Here is a 20,182-nt window from a genome sequence, read left to right on the forward strand (position 1 = left end):
TATGTCATTTTTGGAAGATGTCTCAGCAGGATTTTAAAATTAATGCATAAACACATTTATACAGTTAAGCGATTAGCCAACCCTTGCTTCATTATGAAATTCCACATTACTCTGTTTCATTTTTTCACCACTACCGACTACAAATTTTTTCGGAAAAAAAAGACGTTATTTTCGGAAATTACTCAACAAACAAATAAAAAATATGTTAAAAAGATTAGTGATAAGGCAACCCTTGCTTCACTACAAAATTCCACATTACTGTCTTCTTTCCATCCCTACTACACACACCATCATTTTAAGTGAAATGATATCATTTCTTGACCATAACTTAGCAGGTTTTCCAAATAATTACATAAATGCATTGACGCGAATGATGATTAGGCAACTTTTACTTTACCACAATTTTCAATATTAATGTAGTTCTCTCCCCTCCCTACCATATTCCCCCAATAACACATTAGTAAGAGAAACAATGTCATTTCCGGAATATGATTCCATAGTTATTCCATATTTTTGGAATATGACATTGTGGGAGATTGCATAGTGACTCCAAAATGGACATTACTCCCTCCAGCCCCACCACAAAAGGTTTGTTAATTCATAGAGAACTCTAGAACACGTTAAAAAGCAACATAATCACGTGTCTTTCTACTCACCACTGCAACTGTGACGTCATTCCCTGAAGTTAATATTGAAAATTCAGAAAAATATTGTTAACCACATACAGAAACTGATAAATTGTCTGGGCCGATGGTTTTATTACAAACAGACCAATCAATTAACTCATATTTCATCATTTTTCATAATTCTTGGATATTTTATTAATTTCGACAATCATTTTTCATAATTTTAACCCACATTATCGCCTCCCCACTTACGAAAATAATAACTGATATATTATTGTCTGAGTTGATTATTTTATTACAAAAACATTAATCAACTCATATTTCATCATTTTTCATAACTCTTAGATATGTTACTAATTTCGACAATCATTTTCATAATTTTAACCAGCATTATGCTACCCCTTACGAAAATAATAACTTTGATATATTGTCTGGGCTTACAAACACACCAATCAATTAACTCACATTTCATCATTTTTCATAATTCTTGGATATGTTACTAATTTCAGTAATTATTTATCATAATTTTTACCAACATTATCGCCCCTCCTTACGAAAATAATAACTTTGATATATTGTCTGGGTTGATTATTTAATTACAAACACACCAATTGATTCATTCACATTTCATCATTTTTCATAAATCTTGGATATGTTACTCATTTCGATAATCATTTTTGATATTTGTAAACCACATTATAGTCTCTTCCGTTTATTAACATAAAAACAATGATATGTTGTCTGGGCCCATTATTTCATCACAAACAGACCAATCAATTTGCTCACATTCAATCATTTTTCATAATTATTGGATATGTTATTTCGAAAATAATTTTTTTTACAATTTTAACCCACATTATCGCCCCCCCCCCCACACCCTACGAAAATAATTAGTTTGTAATATTGTCTGGGTTAATTTTTTCACTACAAACACACCAATCAACTTACATTTCATCATTTTTTAGAATTCTTGGATATGTTACTAATTTCGACAATCATTTTTCATAATTTTAACCCATATTATAGCCAGCTTCCCTTACGAAAATAATAACTTTGATATGCTGTCTGGTTTGATTATTTGATTAAAAAAACACCAATAAATTAACTCATATTTCATAATTTTTCATGATTCCTGGATATATTACTAATTTCGACAATCATTTTTTATAATTTTAACCAACATTATCGCCCCCCCCCCTCCTTACGAAAATAATAACTTTTATATATTGTCTGGGCTGATTATTTTATTATAAACACAGCAATAAATTAACACACATTTCATCATTTTTCTATAATTCTTGGATGTGTTACTAATTTCGAAATCGTTTGTCATAATTTTGACCCACATTATCGCCCCCCCCTTTATAACTTTTATATATTGTCTGGGTTAATTATTTCATTACAAACACACTCATCGATTAATTCACATTTCATTATTTTAATAATTCTTGGATATGTTACTAATATCGACAATAATTTTTGATATTTGTAACTTTATAGCGTATCCCCTTACTAAAATGATAAATTTGATATATAGTTTGGACCGATTATTTCATTACAAACAGACCAATTAATTAACTCACATTTTATCATTTTTCATAATTCTTGGATATGTTACTAATTTCGACAATAATTTTTATGATTTTAACCCACATTATGCCCCCTCCCTTACGAAAAGAATAACTTTGATATATTGTCTGGGTTAAATATTTCATTACAAACACACTAATCAATTAACTCACATTTCATCATTTTTCATAATTCTTGGATATGTTACTAATTTCGACAATCATTTTTCATAATTTTAATCTACCTTATCCCCCCCCCCCTGCAAAAATAATAACTTTGATATACTGTCTGGGCACACACAGGCTGCAATTTTTTCAAAATGTTCTGATATTTCCGATTCCGATTAATCGTCCAAACACCAATATATATATATATATATATATATATATATATATATATATATATATATATATATATATATATATATATATACTATCAAAAGTACCCGTTGTTGACTGGGTTCAAAAACAGCCTACACAAAATGGACTCTGAATTATGAAAGTATGATAGGTTATGAAAAGGAAGGGTTGTAAATTTGGGTTGAATTTGGGGGTATCAAAACCAAAGCAAAATATGATGAAAGTAAAAATAAAATAGATAAATCCCATAATTTATTATACCATACCTGTTCACACTGAAACACTTATCACAATATTCTATGGATCTATATAAAAAAAAAAACCTTGTTAAACTTTGTGACATATTTCTATTCTATGGAGGTCAGGTGCGAACGAACACCCCATAATTTTATTATACCATATTTCTTCAAACTGAAACATAATTATCAAAGTATACTTACACAGATAGATATGAACAGTCTTTATTAAAGTTTGTGCCTATTTCCATTCTATGGAGGCCAGGCGCGAACGCAGACCCCACAATTTTATTATACCATTCCTATTTAAGTTAAAACATACTTATCAAAGTATTCTTATGTACATCTACTTCAAAAATACTTGTAAACGTTTTTTTTAATTTAATTTTTTTTTTATTTCCATACTTTGTGGACCAGGCGCGAATGCAGACACCACAATTTTAATGAATCACCGTTCTGCCAGATCAAACATACCCATTCCTGTGTCTCGATACATCTTCTATCATTATATGTGATCAGCTTTTTAAAATAGTCAACCATATAGGAGCCTATTCGTGACCACACACACACACACACACACACACACACACACACACACACACACACACACACACACACACACACACACACACACACATTCAGCTTTATATTATATATATATATATATATATATATTGTGAAAGCATGAAACACTAGAGCCTGTAGATATAAAAATAATTATTAATATTTATTATAAGCCTCTTTAAAATTATTAATGTATGGGAAATAAATGTTGAGTCCTGTATGGGAAATAAAATGAAAAAAATAAAATTAAACTATTAACTAGCGATATGCAACGTTTGTGAGTTCTGATCGTTAGAACAATCTCTGCCTGCTTTACTGCTATGTCCGCAGTGTAGCATCAAAACAGATACTACACTGTGATCTTGTTCTGAAGGCCAAAAAATATTTGTGTTTAATGTTTTTTTTAATTGTTTGTTCCCTAAATTCATAATTCAGTTTTAATAACTATTATATTATATATTGCTTTAAAATTACTTAATTTTACATAGATAATATTTATGTTTTATATTGGATAAAGTTCAGTTTCAGTATTAATCGAACTGTGTTCCTTTTTCTTTTTAAAAATGTTTTATTGCTCTTTTTCAAATGACCCTCATATAGTACTGACAGTCTGACAAATCTTACCTACATTTCCTGCAGACATTTTTCAGTTAACAGGCCTTTTTTCTTACTCTCAGTAGCCGTGGCGTATTGTAGTCAGCTGGAAAGCGGATTCTTAGAAAGAAGCTTTGTTTATTGAATCTAAGTTTAGGTTTAGGCACAGATAAAGAGTGGGGGAAATTATTGATAGTGTTTACACTCAAACGAGTGTTTCTCATGAATATTTGACGACGGGGACCATAGATTGTAGCTCAGGCAAGCCATGAAAATAAGGATAAAACAGAGACAGGCTCGCAACGCCTCTTCTGTGAGAAAGAGGTTGCAGAGAAGAGTAAAGGGTATCCCCACTATGCTATGAAGTCTATTCTGAACTCTATCAAGGCAGGATAAGGTCTTCCTAGCAGCTCCTACCTAATTGTGACAGCAATACTCCATCCTTGGACGTATAGGTAGAGAATTGCATCAACAGGTAAATATCTACTGGATCGAGAGAAGGAGCCCATCATTTTTCCAGCGACCTTGGCAACAGATTTGATGTACATATTCCATTTTAGATCAGGAATAAAGGTTAAGCCCAGAAGCTTGGCAAAACATGGAGCCTCCCCAAGACGAGAGCCATTCATTTTAATTGATGCAAGATGTGGATCAGAATATCGATGAAGCAAAGATAGAAGCTTGGTTTTAGATGTATTAAAAGAAACGAGCCACTTTTTTCCCAATTATACCACATGCTCAAGATCAGAGGAGAGAGAATCGGAGAGAACTTGGTCGTTTACGGCCTTTGATGTGCTGTCATAGTTGGTAGTAGCATCAGCATAAATGTCTACGAATGGTGTAAGGATGTGATTTGGAATATCATCTCTATAGATCAGGAAGAAAGTTGGATCGAGCATAGACCCCTGATAGACTATGAGCTTCTGATTTCTGCCCATCAACCACTACTCTTATTAACCTATCAGACAGAAAGTATCTAATAATTGAAAAGACATTTCCAGCTATACCATAGGTAGAGGTCTTGTGAAGTAGACCTTTATGCCATACCTCCTCAAAGGCCTTTGATATGTCAAGAGCAATTGCCCTAGAAAAGAAGCCTCCGTCGAGAGTTTCGCTAATCCTATCAGAAATAATCGTAAACACATCTACTCTAAATATAACAGAACAGAAACCATATTGCATGTCACTAAGAAGGTTATTTTTGCTGAGTTGGTTGATTACTTCTCTATTTAACACAGATTCAAGTTTAATTTCCTTAATTCTCGTGTTAGTTGATGCTGGCTCAAGGTTAACATTCTAGCAAAAGGAGTTAAAGGTAACTTTGTGACTGAGTTCGAATCCCTCAACATGCAGTAATTACCACTCTATGCACTGATGATTACGAAAGTATGAAACACTAATGTTAATTGTTGTGTTAAAAATTATTAATATCTAAAATTATGTATATGTGCCGTTACATTTTGAAATTATTTCCTTTTATTCAGCTTTTTTTCTTCGTTTGCTTTTTCACCTGGTGATGATTCAATGAAGACTCAAAAGCGTATATTTTTTTATTTTGACACAGAAAAGATTATAATAAAAATCGAAAATATATATAAAAATGGTATAATCTCTAATTTTAACAATATTTGCTTAAATGAAAAGAAATAGTACTTAAATAAACACGCATAATATATGTATATATATATAAATTAAAAATAACAACCAACAAACTTAGTCATTATAAATTTATTTTAACTCGAAAGCGCCTTATTAAAAGAAAATAGCTAGCCAGCGTTTAGCGTCCGATTTCAGTTTCTTGACTCTGGCCAGCGCCTCAAATCATCATTGTTATCCATGTTTGTACATAGTCTAGATTGTCCACTGTTGTCATGCATCCTATCGACGGGATTGTTGTACTGATGCAACCACGACACTTCATGCGTCATTAACACGGCACAAGTTAAAAGAAAGAAACACAACACAAACGTAACCTAATATCATCGAATTGTGCTCTCACACCTGAGATTTCCTATAGAAACTGCTTTATCCTTTTTGTAATAATATTCTCTCTATTATATATATATATATATATATATATATATATATATATATATATATATATATATATATATATATATACATATACATATATATATATATATATATATATATATATAGTCTTTGAAGTTTTTAACATTTGAAACTATACAAAAAATTATTTTTTATCATTCGTTAAAAAAAAAAAACATCTAGTCAGTAAGTCATTTAATCACCTGCAATCACTGCATCAACTCTCAAATTTACTATAATACCAATTTTTTTATTTTTCAAGGGATCATCAGTTGTTTACCATGAAACACTGTTTATATTTACTGTTTGTATATATATATATATATACTAAAAAATTCGAATTAAGTATACAGAAAATTAACGAAGTAGTAGAAATACAGGTGACGGAAGGAGTTAGATAATGGAGAGTGTGACAGCAGAGTGTGAGAGCAATTATAGATGTTTGAGGGAGTGGGAGTAGTTGCCCATTAAGGCTGAAAAGATGTTTCAGTAGTGTGAAGTGAAACCGGTTCGTGTAAAGAAATGAAAGAAGAAGAAGAAGAAGAAGAAGAAGAAGAAGAAGAGATTAGATAAGAAAGTGGAGAAAAGGCGCAGAAAGGGAAAAAAGAAGAAAGACTACAGAAAATGGGTTATAGAATGTCAACAATAGTGAGTTTATGGTCATTTAGGATTTTTAGTGATAATTAAAGATAATTCGTTCTTTCAGGCGGCAACCTAGCTTTAATGAAGTAATCAGTTTATTTCATATGGTTCGCATTTAATGAAATATTCATTCATTTCCTTTTTGATAGAAAAGAATGAGTATTTTTAATCCGAGGGCTGATAAAATGAAATGAACATCTCATACTTTTCCCATGTAAAGACTCAATTTTTTGCATGTAAATATTCAATTAATTTTTTGCATGAACATATTCAATCAATTTTTCATTTAAATACTCAATTAATTTTATGTATGTAAATACTCAATTAATTTTTTGCATGTAAATACTCAATTTTATGCATGTAAATATTCAATTAATTTTTTGCATGTAAATATTCAATAAATTTTTTGTATGTAAATATTCAATTAATTTTTTGCATGTAAATATTAGATTATTTTTTTTGCATGTAAATATTCAATCATTGTTGCATGTAAATATTCAATCCATTTTTTGCATGTAAATATTCAATATTTTTTTGCATTTAAATATTCAGTCAAATTAAATTGCATGTAAATATTCAATTAGTTTAAGCATCCCTGTCTACCAGAATCTTCCATGAAATATTTATTCACTAGACACCGGACTGCAACTTATTTAAGTTTCTAAACTTTTTTTTATGATTAAACTAACTAATCATACACTTCTAGTAGATGTGTCTACAATTGACCCTTGTGACACAATCTTTCAATTATCCCTAATGACTTTTTTCATTTGTAAAACACTTAACGTTAAATGCGTCTTACTCTAAGTAATAAGTGACATTGATTATTTTGTCTATAAATTCAAAATGTAAGTTTAGTAAACCAATTCAACGCAGTTTCTTTTTAAATAAACAAACATTTATTTGCTTACAAATCAAACTTTTCGACGTTATTGCGTCTTTGTCAGGATAAACACGTTTTTTCCCTCTTTTCTTTCCTCGTGGCATGATACCACTAAGAAAAATAAGATCCCTGCGATGTTAATATACAGTAATTTTAAATGTTCAAGCAGGGAGGTACGCGAGGTCACACGTAGAATGTATATGAAAATTTTTTATTCTCCGTGATAAAAGTTGTGTTTAAGTTTAAATTAAAAGTATAAGCTTAGTAAGCCAATTCAGCACAGATGCTTTTTTAAAATAAACATTTATTTGTTTATAAATAAAACTTTTCGACGCCATCACGTCTTCGTCAGGAAAGACACAGTTTTTTTTTTATTCTAGGTTTATCCAGTTTAATATTAACTTATTTCACCAATGTATTCATAGTATAGTTATAATGTATTTTTCTATTTATTAAAATTGTTTGAATGATTTCCTTCTTGAAAGTTATGATTAAATATATAACGAGGATTGTAGATTTAGAGAGAGACTGATGAATATACATAATATTTAACTCATTATAAAAATGCTCATCAACTAAAAAGTGCAATTAAAGTGTCATCAAAACTTTGTCAAATGTATTGTTTTTAACAAATTATCTTTATTATTAACCTAAAGCATAAAGTCAAAAGAAGAAAAATGAGTGTACTTACTGGAAACACAAACGTTTGAACCAGAATAGCTGCAACAAGATTTTCCTGAAAATAAAAATTGATATTGTTACAACAAATGACTAATATGCGACTAGAAAATTACAAAAGTATTAAGGCTAGTTATTTGGTTTGATCGCAGTCTTTGTTAGGTCAAGACGGCGCAACAAAACTGCATCAAACCACGCAACAAAACCCCACAACAAAACCGCACAACAAAACCGCATAACACTGCACAATAAAACTGCACAACAAAGCCGCATATAAAAACTGCAGAACAAAACCGCACACCAAAACTTCGCAACAAAACTGCACAATAAACCACCGCATAACAGAACCGCACAACAAAACTGCACAGCAAAAGTTCCCACTAAAACTGCACATCAAAACTGCAAACAAAACTGCACAACATTAACCGTACATCCAAACTGAACAAACAAAACCGTACAACAAAATTGCACAACAAAACAACACAACAAAACTGAATAACAAAACCACATAACAAACATCACAACAACACCGCACAACAAAACTGCACATAAAAACTGCGCAACAAAGTCACACAACAAAACTCCACATATATTTTGTATACGACTGGTTCATAGATTTATTTAGTTTGAAGGCGTGTATTTTGTAAATAATTAAATAAAATTTTGCAAATTAATAGTCTGCCAAAAGGTAGATTATATTTAACCCACATGTAGATCTGAAACTAATTAAAACAAGGGGTAAATCCACCATACAGAAATCTCTTAAATTAGTTTCGGACAATCGGATTTCCGCTTTTCAATAATACAATGAAAAATTACAGATTAATAATTTGTGTCCATGTTCTTTATTTAAATGTATTTTCATTGATTCAGAATAAATATTGATAACTTTCCATTAAATTAGTGATAAACTGGAGTGAAAAGAACATTACATTATAATGAAATTAGACATTACAAAAAGGAGATACCATGTTTCATGCAACATTTATTTATAAGTCTGCTAAATACAATTACTTTTGAAATGCTAAACATTTTCTATAATCTCTCAGTAAATATAAGTTATATTTTGTGTTTAATATACATTTTATGCTTTCCTGTATTATACTAATTTACTCAATTAACTATAACTTCATTTTAATTCATTAATGATAATTATTTATTTTCTGTTTACCTTTTCTATGTTTCTTTATGTTTTAAGCGTGTTTTAAATATCTATTTTTCATTAAAAGATCGTCGCTTAATAAATATCCTTGCAATACTATGCGCAATAAAATAAATTGAATAAAAAATAATTATTCTAATAAAATATGGATTCCGTATAAATTATTACTATTCAATAATATATTATGTTTGTTTTTTCTAAAAGAAAATAAAAAATGAAAGCGATTAGGTTGTGCATATATCAAAATATTAAGAGCTGTTTATGACATTTGAAAAAAAAACCCATCTCACAAAGAAGTCACTGTACAGATCCTTCCTTTGTGTGTCAGCGATTGTGAGGCGGAGACGACTACCGCTTGCAGAATATATGACCTGTCACGATAAACATGCAGGAAGACTCCTATTCTGTTTCAGATATAAAAAAAATAAATAAAAGCTGATTGTCTGTATGTCACGCTGAATGCAACCGTCGAGAGGGAAACTAGTCTGTCAGTGACTGATTTGCTATAAGCAATGTCCGATCAAGAGCTCTAGAGTTTGGAATTTGTAAAGGTTTTACCTACGCCTGGCGTCATCTGACTAAATAAGAAAGTATATGCTGTGACATGATATCCCAGCTATCAATTAGAATATTATCTAATTAACTAAATATATATTGAATATATATTTGCATTGTATTCTACGCTTGTAGATTCCGATTAAATAATTCTGTCCCACTTTTCGTACGTGTGATTATGAATATGGATTTCAATATGTTACAATGGTTAAAATGTACTCGATGATAACTATAACGTTCGATGTAAAGTAAATAATGAAATAGATACTAAAAAATAACATTGTACATATTGTATATTCTACAGTTAATTAAAGGCAGCGTGTTATAACATATCTTACCCGATGGACAATCGCTATTTGTCCGACACCATTGCTTGGCGGTGAGAGGTCGATACGACGGACATCTGGCAACTGATAAAAAAATAAAATAAAACTATGATTTAATATGTGCACACATGAAAACATAAACTGTCTTTATAAATGTGTATATTTGTAGGTAAATTATTATGAATTTAATATAAAATATTTAAAATAAAAATAAATACAAAAATTATATCATGTCTTTTGATTATTTATTATAAGAAAAAAGCGCTAAAAAGCCTGGCTGTATCTTGCATTATTGACAATTGTGTATAAGCCCCTAAATCTTTACTGGGGTGATGACTATTGTTCTAGAATCAAAACCTCATTGAGAGATTCACTGATCCTATACGATACCACAATCAGTATATCAGTAGTTGATCTTGTAGGACAAAATCCATATTGTTTATCACAAAGTAGATTGCTTTTTTCTGAAGTGGTTGCTAAATTCTTGATTGTTCATAGATTACAAGCAATTTTTCATAACGCAGTCTGTCATCACCATCATCTTAAAATGCTGAGCAGATCAACGAAGTTTTCCATAGAGATAGAAGGCATTTCCCCTTTAAGTTTTATAATAGTAAGTTCCGACATCATATTCTTAAGGACAATGACTGAAAAGCTATCAGAACCAGTTGGCTTGTTGCCATAAATATTCCTGAAAAATTTGGCAACATCCTGGATAGATCTATGCATATCACTTACGATATTTTCCGTCAGATAATTTTTCAAAGTAAATGATCAAAAAAGGCAGAATTTGAAGCAAAGTTGTTTAAAAAAAAGGTTTCAGTCAAATGTTGAGGGAATCACCCCTGATCCATTAAGGACAATGACTGAAAAGCTATCAGGAATATCAGTGAATAGGAGTCTTTCATCTGTTCAGTATGTTGTGTGTTCTTCTCCCAAACTCTCTTGAATCAAACCTCTAGTCAGCAACTCTGGATTTAACAGGTTGCGTTTCCTATAATCCATTTGCAGCAGTTGCAAAAGTTTTAAAATCGGCTTTAGTTTCAGAGCACCCATTATGTTGATAGCAATTGAAGTAACGTTTACCATGGTTGGCTGTTTGGCCTCTATTGGAATGTTTTAAATAAATTTCTTAATGCTAGCGATTGACCAATCAGATATGTCGGAGGTGACACAAGATGTACTTCTGAATATAGAATGCAAAGGAATTTCAGAAATGAAAGATAAAAAGATACCCTAATTAACTCTTGAATATTGATCAAATCGGCGGTGGAAAGAGGCATTTCAGACCTACTTAGACTGAAATTTCTTCTCAGTGGAAACATTTGAATGATTGGAATATTCCAGAGGGAGAAAGAACAGAAGATGTGCACCGCTCAAGCAAGTTGTCAGGAAAACATTTTGAAGACTGTGTTAATAGGTAATTTCTCTCTCTCTCTCTCTCTCTCTCTCTCTCTCTCTCTCTCTCTCTCTCTATATATATATATATATATATATATATATATATATATATATATATATAAAAGCGAACGTGTCTATCTCTGTGTCTGTGTCTGTGTGTCTGTGTGTCTGTGTGTGTCTGTGTACATTTCCCTACGCAATAACTCTGTCAATTTTTAGTTTACAGACTCGAAATTTGATATACAGGGTACTGAGATTTGGGAAAATCGATGTGATCGGATTTTGGCCAGAAATTTGGCGATTAAGGGGTCAAAATTCAACGATTTGACCTTTGAGAACTCTACCTCCGACAATTTTGGGTCTACGCTCTTGAAATTTTAGATATAGGTTCCTTTGACATGGATCTAATTTAATAATTTGGTTTAAGCCCAAAACAATAAATGTTAAGGAGTCATAATAGGGGTCAAAGTTAAAAAAAATTAACCTCTGCAGTCTCTTTCAAATTACTCAGACAATTTCTGGTTTAAATATTTGAAATTTTACATAAAGGGTATTCAGATAGAGGGTAAGCTTTTTCATCAGTTTGGGTCGAAAACTTTTAGTTAGCAATATATAAATGTATGTATGTCTGTTTGCATTTCTGCCTAAAACTTTCAACAGAGGCGACGGATTTTACCAAGATCAGTACCGTTTTAAAGTTCGACCTTTCATACAACAAATATCGAAAAATTGGCTAAAAAAATCTTCCCCTTCAACTAGGCACTTTTTTTACAGGGGGGGGGCTAATTTTTTTCGCCGATATTTTTTAAAGTTATCCTCTCCTTTAGATTGTCTAGCCTTAATCTTAAAAAATACCGCTTCCGGTTTGGCGGTGGTCGTAACAGCATAAACGTTAGGTTTTACCCCGTACTTTTCCTCCTTTGTGGTATGGGTTCGAGCTTCCTTCCTACTACCACTTTTTTTTTGCTCAACATACACATCAAAACACCCGGGCAACGCCGGGCTGAAATGCTAGTATCTATAAAAGTGAAAGTGTGTGTGTGTGTATGTGTCTGTGTACATTTCCCTACGCAATAACTCTGTCAATTTTTAGTCTACAGACTCGAAATTTGATATACAGGGTACTGAGATTTAAAAAAATCTACGTGATCCATTTTCGGCCAGAAATTTAACTGTTAAGGGGTCAAAGTTCAACGATTTGACCTTTGAGAACTCTACCAAACTCCTCCGACAATTTTGGGTTTAAACACTTGAAATCTTAGATACAGGTTCCTTGGACATGGATCTAACTGAATAACTTGATTTGAGCCCAAAAAATAAAAGTTAAGGGGTCATAATAGGAGTCAAAGTTAAAAAATAAACCATTTTTTTTTTTTGCTCAGCGTACACCTCCAAGCATCCGGGCAACGCCGGGTACCCATGCTACTATATATATAAAAGTGAACGTGTCTGTGTGTGTGTCTGTGTGTGTGTACATTTCCTACGCAATAACTCTGTCAATTTTTAGTCTACAGACTCGAAATTTGATATACAGGGTACTGAGATTTGGGAAATGCTAGTATTAGAATAATATGAAAATTTATTGAAGTAATTGATAGAAATTGATGAATGCCAGTTTCAATCAGGTTTGGTCTGCTGTAAGTGTATGTTATATGAAAATCCTGTCAGTATATGTTTGGTGTGGGGGGGATTCTCAAAGCATATTTATATAGCATTAAACAACAGCCGACACAGGAAACAGCAATTCTTCCTCCTTTGTCGGAAACATTGCACCTGGAATGTGTTGACTAAAAAAATGGTCGGGGGAAAACGAGAGTTATGAAGCTGCCGAAAGTAGGTTTACAGTCCGCTTTCTACCGCCATGAATTCATGAAAACAACAGAAAAATCAAATCAAAAATATAAGTAAACGATTTATTTCATATTGTAATTTGAAGTACCTATCGCCAAAATCAGAGTAAAAACAACAAAAAGAAAACGGTGACTCTGAGATTTGAACTTACAACCACTGTATCTAACTGAAGTGCGTTCTATTTAATCCTTTTCTCGTACTGTCTAGTCAAAAGTAAATTATAGGCGAGAAAGAAAGGTATTCGACAAAAAAGTTGTTTTATTTATATTTTTAAACTTTATTTATAACACATATTGTTTCTACACAAACAGAAATCACCGTCTGGCTAATTTCGTTTTGTGTCCATCGAGCTTTTTATGAAATCAATAAAGGCTTTGAAACGATTTTGTAAAGGTCTGGATTAAAATCACAATTTACGTTCTGGGTTGTATTCAATCACACTCCCAACCCATTCAAAAAGAAGGGACAAACTTTGAACTTACAATAGTTTATATCAGTAATACCAAATTTGGAAGGCATTTTGTTTAATAACAATCAACATATAAAGACATTACGGCTATTTCCTCGCATATATATGCATTATATAGCGTACGTATGCGAGAGAATGGCTGTAATTGATCTTATTTAAATTGTATTTTAGCTATGCCTTTAATTAAAAATGTAAATTAATGAAACCAAAATACAACCCAAAAATATTCGCTAAATAATTAGCCGTAAACGTTAAAACAAGAATCGTAAGTTATACGTGTTAATGTAATTGTGATATATTGTTATATTACGCGCGAAAACATTAGCGACTGGTGAATCTAAACTTTTGTATCTAACGAAACAAATGGCCATGATGTAATGGATTGTTGTCATAGTCCATGTAAATGTGAGAGTACAATTTCAATCTACTTTGACTAAGACGAAAAGAAAACACTTAAACACCGATACGGCTGAAACAGTTGAATAAGTTATTGCGATTGAATTTTTTTAATGACACAAATTTATAGCAAAAAATATTTATTGATATTTATGCAGTCTTTGTTTATCGAAATTTATGTAGTCTTTGTTTATTGAAATTTATGTAGTCTTTGTTTATCGAAATTTATGTAGTCTTTGTTTATTGAAATTCATGTAGTCTTTGTTCATACAAATTTATGCAGTGTTTGTTTATCGAAATTTATGTAGTGTTTGTTTATCGAAATTTATGTAATCTTTGTTTATCGAAATTTATGTAGTGTTTGTTTATCGAAAATTATGCAGTCTATGTTTATCGAAATTTATGTAGTGTTTGTTTATCGAAATTTATGTAGTGTTTGTTTATCAAAATTTATGTAGTGTTTGTTTATCGAAATTTATGTAGTCTTTGTTTATCGAAATTTATGTAGTGTTTGTTCATACAAATTTATGCACTGTTTGTTTATCGAAATTTATGTAGTGTTTGTTTATCGAAATTTATGTAGTCTTTGTTTATCGAAATTTATGTAGTCTTTGTTTATTGAGATTTATGTAGTCTTTTTTTATCGAAATTTATGTAGTCTTTGTTTATCGAAATTTATGTAGTCTTTGTTTATCAAAATTTATGTAGTGTTTGTTTATTTAAATTTATGTAGTCTTTGTTCATCGAAATATATGCAGTGTTAGTTTATCAAATTTATGCAGTGTTTGTTTATCGAAATTTATGTAGTCTTTCTTTATCGAAATTTATGTAGTGTTTGTTTATCGAAATTTATGTAGTGTTTGTTTATCGAAATTCATGTAGTCTTTGTTTATTGAGGTTTATGTAGTCTTTGTTTATCGAAATTTATGTAGTCTTCGTTTATCAAAATTTATGTAGTGTTTGTTTATCGAAATTTATGCAGTCTATGTTTGCCGAAATTTATGTAGTGTTTGTTTATCGAAATTTATGTAGTCTTTGTTTATCAAAATTTATGTAGTGTTTGTTTATCGAAATTTATGTAGTCTTTGTTTATCGAAATTTATGTAGTGTTTGTTTATTTAAATTTATGTAGTCTTTGTTCATCGAAATATATGCAGTGTTTGTTTATCGAAATTTATGCAGTGTTTGTTTATCGAAATTTATGTAGTCTTTCTTTATCGAAATTTATACAGTGATTGTTTACCGAAATTTATGTAGTCTTTGCTTATCGAAATTTATGTATTCTTTGTTTATTGAGGTTTATGTAGTCTTTGTTTATCAAAATTTATGTAGTGTTTGTTTATTTAAATTTATGTAGTCTTTGTTCATCGAAATATATGCAGTGTTTGTTTATCGAAATTTATGCAGTGTTTGTTTATCGAAATTTATGTAGTCTTTCTTTATCGAAATTTATGTAGTGTTTGTTTATCGAAATTTATGTAGTGTTTGTTTATCGAAATTCATGTAGTCTTTGTTTATCGAAATTTATGTAGTGTTTGTTTATCGAAATTTATGTAGTCTTCGTTTATCGAAATTTATGTAGTGTTTGTTTATCGAAATTTATGCAGTCTTTGTTTATCGAAATTTATGTAGTGTTTGTTTATCGAAATTTATGTAGTGTTTGTTTATCGAAATTTATGTAGTGTTTGTTTATCGAAATTTATATAGTCTTTGTTTATCGAAATTTATGCAGTCTTTGTTTATCGAAATTTATGTAGTGTTTGTTTATCGAAATTTATGTAGTGTTTGTTTATTGAAATTTATGTAGTCTATGTTTATCGAAATTTATGCAGTCTTTGTTTATCGAAATTTATGTAGTGTTTGTTTATCGAAATTTATGTAGTCTTTGTTTATCGAAATTTATGTAGTGTTTGTTTATCGAAATTTATGTAGTGTTTGTTTATCGAAATTTATGTAGTGTTTGTTTATCGAAATTTATGTAGTGTTTGTTTATCGAAATTTATGTAGTGTTTGTTTATTGAAATTCATGTAGTCTATGTTTATCGAAATTTATGCAGTCTTTGTTTATCGAAATTTATGTAGTGTTTGTTTATCGAAATTTATGTAGTGTTTGTTTATCGAAATTTATGTAGTGTTTGTTTATCGAAATTTATGTAGTCTTTGTTTATCGAAATTTATGTAGTGTTTGTTTATCGAAATTTATGTAGTGTTTGTTTATCGAAATTTATGCAGTCTTTGTTTATCGAGATTTATGTAGTGTTTGTTTATCGAAATTTATGTAGTGTTTGTTTATCGAAATTTATGTAGTCTTTGTTTATCGAAATTTATGCAGTCTTTGTTTATCGAAATTTATGCAGTCTTTGTTTATCGATATTTATGTAGTGTTTGTTTATCGAAATTTATGCAGTCTTTGTTTATCGAAATTTATGTAGTGTTTGTTTATCGAAATTTATGTACTCTTCATCATCACCGCTCTGATCCTCATCTGGTATTAATTGGAATGAATATCTCTCGTCTTGGGGAGGCTCCATTCTTTTATAAGCTTCTGGGCTTGACCTTTACTCCTGATCTGAAATGGAAGTTCCTTCTACCGCTCCAGTAGATATCTCACTCCTGATGTAAATCTCTACCTATATAAAAAGCCAGATAGGCCAATGATGGAGTACTGTTGCCACATCTGGACAGAAGCTATTAGAAGCAGCTTATCCTGTCTTGACAGTGTTCAAAATAGACTTCGTAGCTTAGTGGGGGATGCCATTTTCTCTTTCTTGCAACCTCTTTCCCACAAAAGAGACATTGCGAGCCTGTCTCTGTTTTATTGTTATTTTCATGGCAAAGGCTCAGTTGAGCTTCAATCTATGATCTTCCCTCGCCAAACTTTCACGAAAAACACTCGTCTAGCCAAAACCGCTATCAATAATTTTTCACACTCTTTATCTTTGCCTAAACCTAAATGTAGATTTCATGAACAAAGCGTCTTTCTTAGAACTGCCCGCCTGTGGAACTCTTTTCCATTTGCCTGCTTTCCAGCTGACTACAATTTGGTTATCTTTCAGTCCAACGTAAACAAGTTATTTATGAACCGTCCCCCCAAGTAATCTAATTTACAAAATTTCCACCACATGCTTACTACGCTATAATCCCATTGACTAATGTATACCCATTAATCCTTATATTCGAGTGGCCTTGATAAGTGGTGACTTCTTTGTAAAAAAAATGTTTATCGAAATTTATGTAGTCTTTGTTAATCAAGTTATTCTGGTCGATAATATACGGTAAATTCCACTTTACACGTAAGACGTGAAAACTTTCCAGAAAAAGTAAAACGGAAAAATTTATATTACAATATAAGGCAACATTATTTCTTCTTTAGATATCTGGAATCTCTTTCAAAAGTCTCTTCACTTTCCGATGATTCTAATCTCTTTAAAATTCCTGTTTGATAAACTGATGGTATCCTCAATAATCTTATTTTTTTAAGGTTTATCAAATGCGAAACATATATTTTAACAATTCGCTGATGTCTATGAACATTTTATATATATATATATATATATATATATATATATATATATATATATATATAAAAATATTACCCAATTTCACGCTTTGAAATTACTAACGACTGGACTTATCCAGGCCTAAGTTTGAGAGTTAAATTTCACAATTTGCCCCAAAATATCTAGCAAATAACGATCACTGTTCATTGTGTTCTTTTTATAACATAATTATCCCTAAAATCTTATATTATAATGATATTTCTTAATCGAATAAAAATATCTCCGGTAACTTCCAATAATAACAATGCTATAGTACTGAAAGAAAACTAATAAAATTAATAATATCATGACAATTAGTAGTGCGCTAAATAAATAGCAAAAGAAAATGCAATCTTGCAATGAAACTTAAGCTCATCAACTAATGGAAACCATGCTGCTAATTTTTAGATGCCTACTTAATAAAATGATTATTAATGCTTTAAAGCATACATCTTTACATATAGGAGTGGACATATGTAAAATGTGTACCCGCTCCAAACTTATTAATAGTCCAATAAATTTAAACAAAGGTTTACTTACTATCATTTGCTGGTAGTTTGGGCCAATAGCAGCCATCGTTGAGGCAAAGGAAATCATCATAACCTCGACATTCACATGTTGAACAGTTGTCTTCCAGAAGTACAGATTTGCCTTTTTCCACTATTTTGCCTTTATGGACGCACGTATTTGGATCAGCTGAAATGTTGATGGAAAAAAATATTAAAAAGGCCTTTATACATACAAACTTTATCTTTTTCTTTCGTTTTCTTTCGTTTTATTTCTTTCTTTCTCTCTCTCTCTCTCTCTCTCTCTTTCTTTCTCTCTCTCTTTCTCTCTCTCTCTCTCTTAAAAAAGTATCCAGTTAAGTAGAAACATAATTTACCTTACCTTTGCTTTCATTTATTTGTTTTTGGACAAGTTTTTTGAATCTGTGTATAGTAATCCCCCCTCACCCAAATATTAATTAAAATCTCACATTTTTTAATACAATGACAACAACAACCCCCCTCTATTTAGCGTTTCAACATTTTAGCAACGTTCGGCTTAATCCACTGAATGATGGTAACTCCCGAAGATCCGGATCCAATTCTGCAAGAGTACCATTTTTTTTTCATTTTCGCCTTTTTAAAAAAACTTTTGGAGTGGATTGCTGTACTAAGAATATAAGAAACATGCATTTTCTCTTTTTATTAGAATTTTCCATTACATCAAATTGAGACACAGCAACGAGTGGCAGGGTACAGCTAGTATATATATATATATATATATATATATATATATATATATATATATATATTTAGAAAAAAAACTGCAAATTTAAGCTAAATTTAATGTAACTGTTTAAACAATTTATACCTCATTTGATTAGCTTTTTATTCTTCTATAATTTTACCTGTTCATATTTGACGTTTAATTGAAATATTCTAGTGGTCACGTCAATTTAAAAAAATAACTTCAAATTGAAGAGGCAAAAAGAAACTCCGCAGCAACAAATTCGCTTAAAATCAGCTTAAATTATCGCTCCTAAATCAGTTTAAAATATCCACCAACAGGCAACAAAGCCTCCCTAATCGTAATTGTTGTTGTTCCACTTATACAACGTAACATTTAGTCCATATACCACGACTTTATCTTAGTGATCGTCAAGAGCTCATTCATAAATTAATTAAAATTTTTGGTACGAATAGTTGGGTTTAATCACTTTGTTTGATTAAATTCAATATGGCGTAATAGAAAAATAAAAAGGTATTTGAAGCTTCCCTTCCAATTTCGGATTTTAATCATGTCAAATCACACTTCAATTCCTTTTGGCGGATTAATTGCTGCTATTTGTTCTGATGAGTTAAGGGCATAATAGATTCACTGATTGATATAATAATATATAGACACATACATTCGAAGATTTTTTTTCATCTGAATTCTATCAGTGTCTTATCTCGCTTATATATATATATATGTATATATATATATATATTTTGTGTACAGAAAGTTGTTAGTTGAGACAGGTCATTGGTACCGTCGGTTTCAAGCCCGATAATAAGGCCCGTTTAAGGTATCCTTATCGAGCTCTCTTCAGCCAATATTCGTCTATCTTATAACCGGAAGTGTGAAGTATATATACCTCGCGAATCCACGTTCAAATCTCGTTTTGTTTAATCCCCCCCCTTTTTTTTTTCTTTTTTTTTTATCTATCTATATATATATATATATATATATATATATATATATATATATATATATATATATATATATATATATATATCGGGTAATGTAATACCT

At 30.7% G+C, this 20,182-nt stretch overlaps 1 protein-coding gene across 1 annotated transcript in view; it reads right to left on the bottom strand.

Moving 5' to 3' along the window:
• The window catches only part of LOC145274995 (uncharacterized), a 56,279-nt gene that overhangs the window by 21,500 nt on the left and 14,597 nt on the right, over positions 1–20,182 (bottom strand). The window contains exons 4-6 of the mRNA XM_080127563.1: positions 18,443–18,598; positions 10,259–10,330; positions 8,217–8,261 (exon numbers count right to left, since the gene is read on the bottom strand). Of these exons, the coding sequence (XP_079983689.1) occupies positions 8,217–8,261; positions 10,259–10,330; positions 18,443–18,598 (273 nt within the window). The remainder of the gene's footprint in view (positions 1–8,216; positions 8,262–10,258; positions 10,331–18,442; positions 18,599–20,182) is intronic.

Source organism: Euprymna scolopes, chromosome 1 (assembly GCF_053919585.1).
Source record: "Euprymna scolopes isolate OS-2025 chromosome 1, ASM5391958v1, whole genome shotgun sequence".
Lineage (NCBI taxonomy): Eukaryota > Metazoa > Mollusca > Cephalopoda > Sepiida > Sepiolidae > Euprymna > Euprymna scolopes.